The 4038-nt window shown below is 42.7% G+C and overlaps 1 protein-coding gene across 1 annotated transcript; it reads left to right on the top strand.

Moving 5' to 3' along the window:
• Window positions 1–2497: 2497 nt before the first annotated feature.
• On the top strand, window positions 2498–3769 carry LOC102795349 (P2Y purinoceptor 14-like). Its single transcript, XM_035915943.2, has 3 exons — window positions 2498–2602; window positions 2689–2948; window positions 3142–3769. The coding sequence occupies exons 1-3, from the start codon at window positions 2498–2500 to the stop codon at window positions 3767–3769; spliced, it is 993 nt and encodes a 330-aa protein (XP_035771836.2).
• Window positions 3770–4038: the final 269 nt, after the last annotated feature.

The raw sequence follows: 4038 nt of genomic DNA, 5'->3' as shown, positions 1-4038 counted from the left end.
AGTTATTCTGTGTTTGCTGCACAGCTGCCTCGTCTTCGCTCATTCTCTCCCCCTCCCTCTCCTGTTTCTACTTCAATCATGAAACTGATCAATGATCAGCTGATCGGCTTTTCTCTCTTGTTTGTTTATCGCCCACTTTGCGTCAGAAAGAGGAAACCAGCGGAGGTCGCGTTAAACAACAGCAGCACGTTTAAGCTTGATCAGCTGTTGTTAGAATTTATTTAATATTACTTTCTAGTGTCAGCTGATGTTTGCTGGAGCCACAATTGTTCGATTTATATAGTTGATTGTCATTTATGCTTAGAAATATTTACTCATATATGCTTAGAGTTTTATAATCAATTGCATATTGATAGAGGTTTGATCCTTAGCAGTCTGTAAAGACTCTGTGTGCCTTCCAGAGTGTTCATATACACTCACATCCTGGGGTCATGAGAAGAGAAGAGGTCGTACCTTCTTTTATTGTTTTATGGTGTAGCAAACACAAGTATATCTGTTTTAGTCTAAGTGCCTTTTGTAGATGAACTGCTGGACTTCCAGACCAGCAGGATTAGGGGAGTCGTTTATGGGGTCACATCTTGACACTTGCTGTGTAGTAGAATTGTCTTGAACGTTCCAGCAAATAGGTTTATGCTACGAACCTATCAACAGCTGTAAAAGCTGCTGGTCATGATGTCGGTTTGGATATGTGGTGAGAGGGAAACATGAAGATGAAACCAGGAGATGTCCTTACTGAATCATCAGAGCTGAACAGGTGATGGAGAAACAGGTTTACCTTTTAGGTTACATGAATGAGTTGAAGTTATGAACTGTTTCTGAGAGACAGATAACCCCAGGATCCTTTTTTAGGTAGCTGACAGCTGGTAACTGTGCAGGTGCGGATCTAGCAAAGTTTTGCCAGGGGGGCAGGTAGGGCATTAACAGGGAGAGGTGGGCACAAAGAAATACTTTTCTTTCTTATTCTCATTTAAAATGTCTAACTTTTATTAAATAAGTGTCTGAATCTTACAACAAACGATTGATAGATTGATGCATATATACCATCACAACAGTGAACATCACTGTCACAACAACGTTTGTTTTCATTCAAAGGCTTTATGATTTTTCCTATAATGGCGGCCAGTCTCTAGTCAAAATGCCCGGGCCGATTTTTTGTCCCAGTCCAGCCCTGTATGCAGCTCATCTGCAGTCTGGTGTTACCTACATCTTCCTATTCGGAAGGCAGAATTTCCGAGTTCTGAGTACAATCAAAGCACCACGACTGCAATTTTCATGTTGGATTTAAAAAGCGAACATGGCGCTGTGACGTAGGCTAGAATCATGGCAGCGGTTAACGACGGTCCAGGCGTGGGATTTCTCTCGTGGAAATATGCACATTATCTTTTCCTTTCTATTGGTAGGTGGCACAGTGCACTTGTGGCAAGTAAGCAAGCTAGAAGACTGGCAAAGTTGTGGAAGCAACACATTAACAAGAGAATTCTGAGTAAAACCAAAGTTACTTTCACTGGTAACTAGTTACTTTGAAAGTAACGAATAACTTGAAGTAACAGAGTTACTTTTGATCGAAGTAACTAGTAATGTAACTAAGTTACTAATTTAAAGTAACTTACCCAACACTGATCCTCACAGTGCTCCCCACCTGCTCTAGGTGAGAAAGGAATTGGTGTAACAGGTAGTTGACAGCGTCATCCACCCCAATTCCAGAATAGTAGGCGAACTGTTGCCTTCCTTGCCTTCGTCCTTTGAGCTGACTTCTCAGCTGATCTGCATTCCCCAGACCACACCCTTATCACCTTCTTTGTGGGAGGTTTACTCTTCACCATACACCATAGGGTTATAAGTGTGGTGGAGAAGTACCATATTGTGGTCTGAGTGGCCAAGCGGGGAGAGGGGTGATGCGATGTAAGCCTGCTTTGTGTTGGCAAACAATAGATCCAGGGTTTTGCTGTCCCTTGTATGGCAGTCAACATACTGGGAGAAATTAGGGAGAGTGACAGATAGTGAGGCATGATTGAAGTCCCCAGAGATAATAATGAGGGACTGCGGATGTGCCATCTGTAGCTGAGAGACAGTGGAGTGAATGTACTCACAGGCTGCCGTAGGGTCGGCAGAGGGTGGGATGTAAACAGTCAGCACAATAACGTGAAAATTCACTGGCCAGGTGGTATGGCCGGACGCTAACTGCTGACAGTTCAATGTCTTTGGTACAGCGCTGTTCCTTCACAGTGATGTGTCCCAGGTTACACCATCGCTCACTGATGTACATTGGCAGTCCCCCACCAATCAAGTTATGGTAATGTGATAGTATAAGTGACTGCTTTACTCTACATGTGCCGTCATTTTTGTATCAAGTGAAAGCTTTCTGAGGAGTTTTTAGAAAAGATAATGATTAAATACAATAATCATCCTCAAACACATAAATGAACTTTGATCAGATGAAAGAAGGTTGGTCTTGAAGAACCTCTGTGATTTGTATTTATTTTTCAGCCACAGAAGCATGATTGACTCAACAAATATGACTTCACCTCTCAACCACACGCATGATCTTTTTATCCGATCAGTCAACCCTTTGTTTATGCTGGTCTACAGTCTGCTGTTTCTGGTACGGTTAAAAATTTCAGATTGCGCCCTGTTAGAACCTGCATGTTTGAAAGTCCAGTCCTATTCATCCTCTCTGTGTCTCTTCAGGTGGGTTTACTCCTCAATGGCTTCATCCTAAAGTTTTACTTTCACCAAGTTCGTCAGCAGACATCCAGCAGCTTGATGGTCTACCTGAAGAACCTGACAGCTGCTGACTTCCTGCTCTGCCTCTCTCTGCCATTGCGGATAATCCACTATGCCAGCAGCTCTGGCATTGTTTACATACTCCACTGCAGCATCGGAGCTACTTCACTGTACCTCAACATGTACGCCAGCATCCTTTTCATGGGGTACATTGCTGTTAACAGGTAAGGAACCTTTACTGAGTATCATTTGCAGTTCACGAGAATGTTAAAACCAGATTATTGGGTTATTTACAAACTCTTCAGTCCTGGCAACAACATGAATATTTCTTTTCACCGTACAGTGACTTCTGCATATTTGGCACCACTGTCACTTTTTTGGTGACGTTTTTTACCACATTTTCTCTTCTCTCTGCAGGTATCTGAAGATCGTCCATCCTTCAGGAACTCACGTCCTGCAGACAGTACGAACTGCCCACATCGTCTCCACGGTCACCTGGGTTTTTCTTCTGGCTCAAACAATCACCTACAACATCATGTTTTTCATCACTCACAAACCTCTGACCTCTGACCGTTGCTACTGTGGGCCCCTCTTCAGTACGTCATTCAGCGTCCTTCATAAAACATTTCAAATCAGCTGCACCATCATCTTCCTCTTGGTGTCCATATTCCTGGTCTTCTTCTACTACAGCACCTCCCGCAGGGTGTTGCAGGCACAGCAGAGGCAGCTGGCCTCCTCTGAGAAGCTGGTGAAGTCTCGCAGAAACATGTTGGTGCTGGTCAGCATCTTCTGTGTTTGTTTTGTGCCCTATCACCTGGTTCGTGTTCCCTATAGTTTTTTCTGGAATAACTCTGTGGGTGGGGTGTTATACTACCTGAAGGAGGCTGCCACCATGGTGTCAGTTTTTAATGTCTGTCTGGACCCTCTTGTTTACTTTTACCTCTGTAAGACTTTTCGGGCTCAGGTGAGAAAGATGTCCAGGAGAGTCAACGATCCAGGAAAGAGAAGGGGAGAGAGCATCACGAGCAACAAGGCAAACCAGTGAGCTGTAAAGTCAAGAGTTTCTGCTGAGTTCAGAGGTTCAACTCACCAATTCATTTGGAGGCGATGACATCATGTTATTTAAAAAAAAACTATTTTCAATAAATTTGAAACAATTTAAAGGAAACCTTTTCCATCCTACCATCAACAGCTATTTTGTTTGAAATATTTTCGAGGTGAAAAGAAAACAAATGAATCAATTTTGAATGAGGCTGTAACATGTGTTGTGGAAAATGTAACAATTTAAATTGTTAAATTAAACAATTTAAAATT

Source organism: Neolamprologus brichardi, chromosome 3, assembly GCF_056152115.1.
Source record: "Neolamprologus brichardi isolate AB-2024 chromosome 3, ASM5615211v1, whole genome shotgun sequence".
In the NCBI taxonomy this organism is placed as follows: Eukaryota; Metazoa; Chordata; class Actinopteri; order Cichliformes; family Cichlidae; genus Neolamprologus; species Neolamprologus brichardi.
This window is presented reverse-complemented; position numbering and strand designations above follow the sequence as displayed.

Excerpts from the sequence above, each read along its gene's own strand:
- LOC102795349 (XM_035915943.2), top strand. The coding sequence starts at position 2,498 with ATGATTGACTCAACAAATATGACTTCACCTCTCAACCACACGCATGAT. Across the intron at positions 2,603-2,688 it reads TCTACAGTCTGCTGTTTCTG|GTGGGTTTACTCCTCAATGG; the intron begins GTACGGTTAAAA and ends GTGTCTCTTCAG. Across the intron at positions 2,949-3,141 it reads GGGTACATTGCTGTTAACAG|GTATCTGAAGATCGTCCATC; the intron begins GTAAGGAACCTT and ends TTCTCTCTGCAG.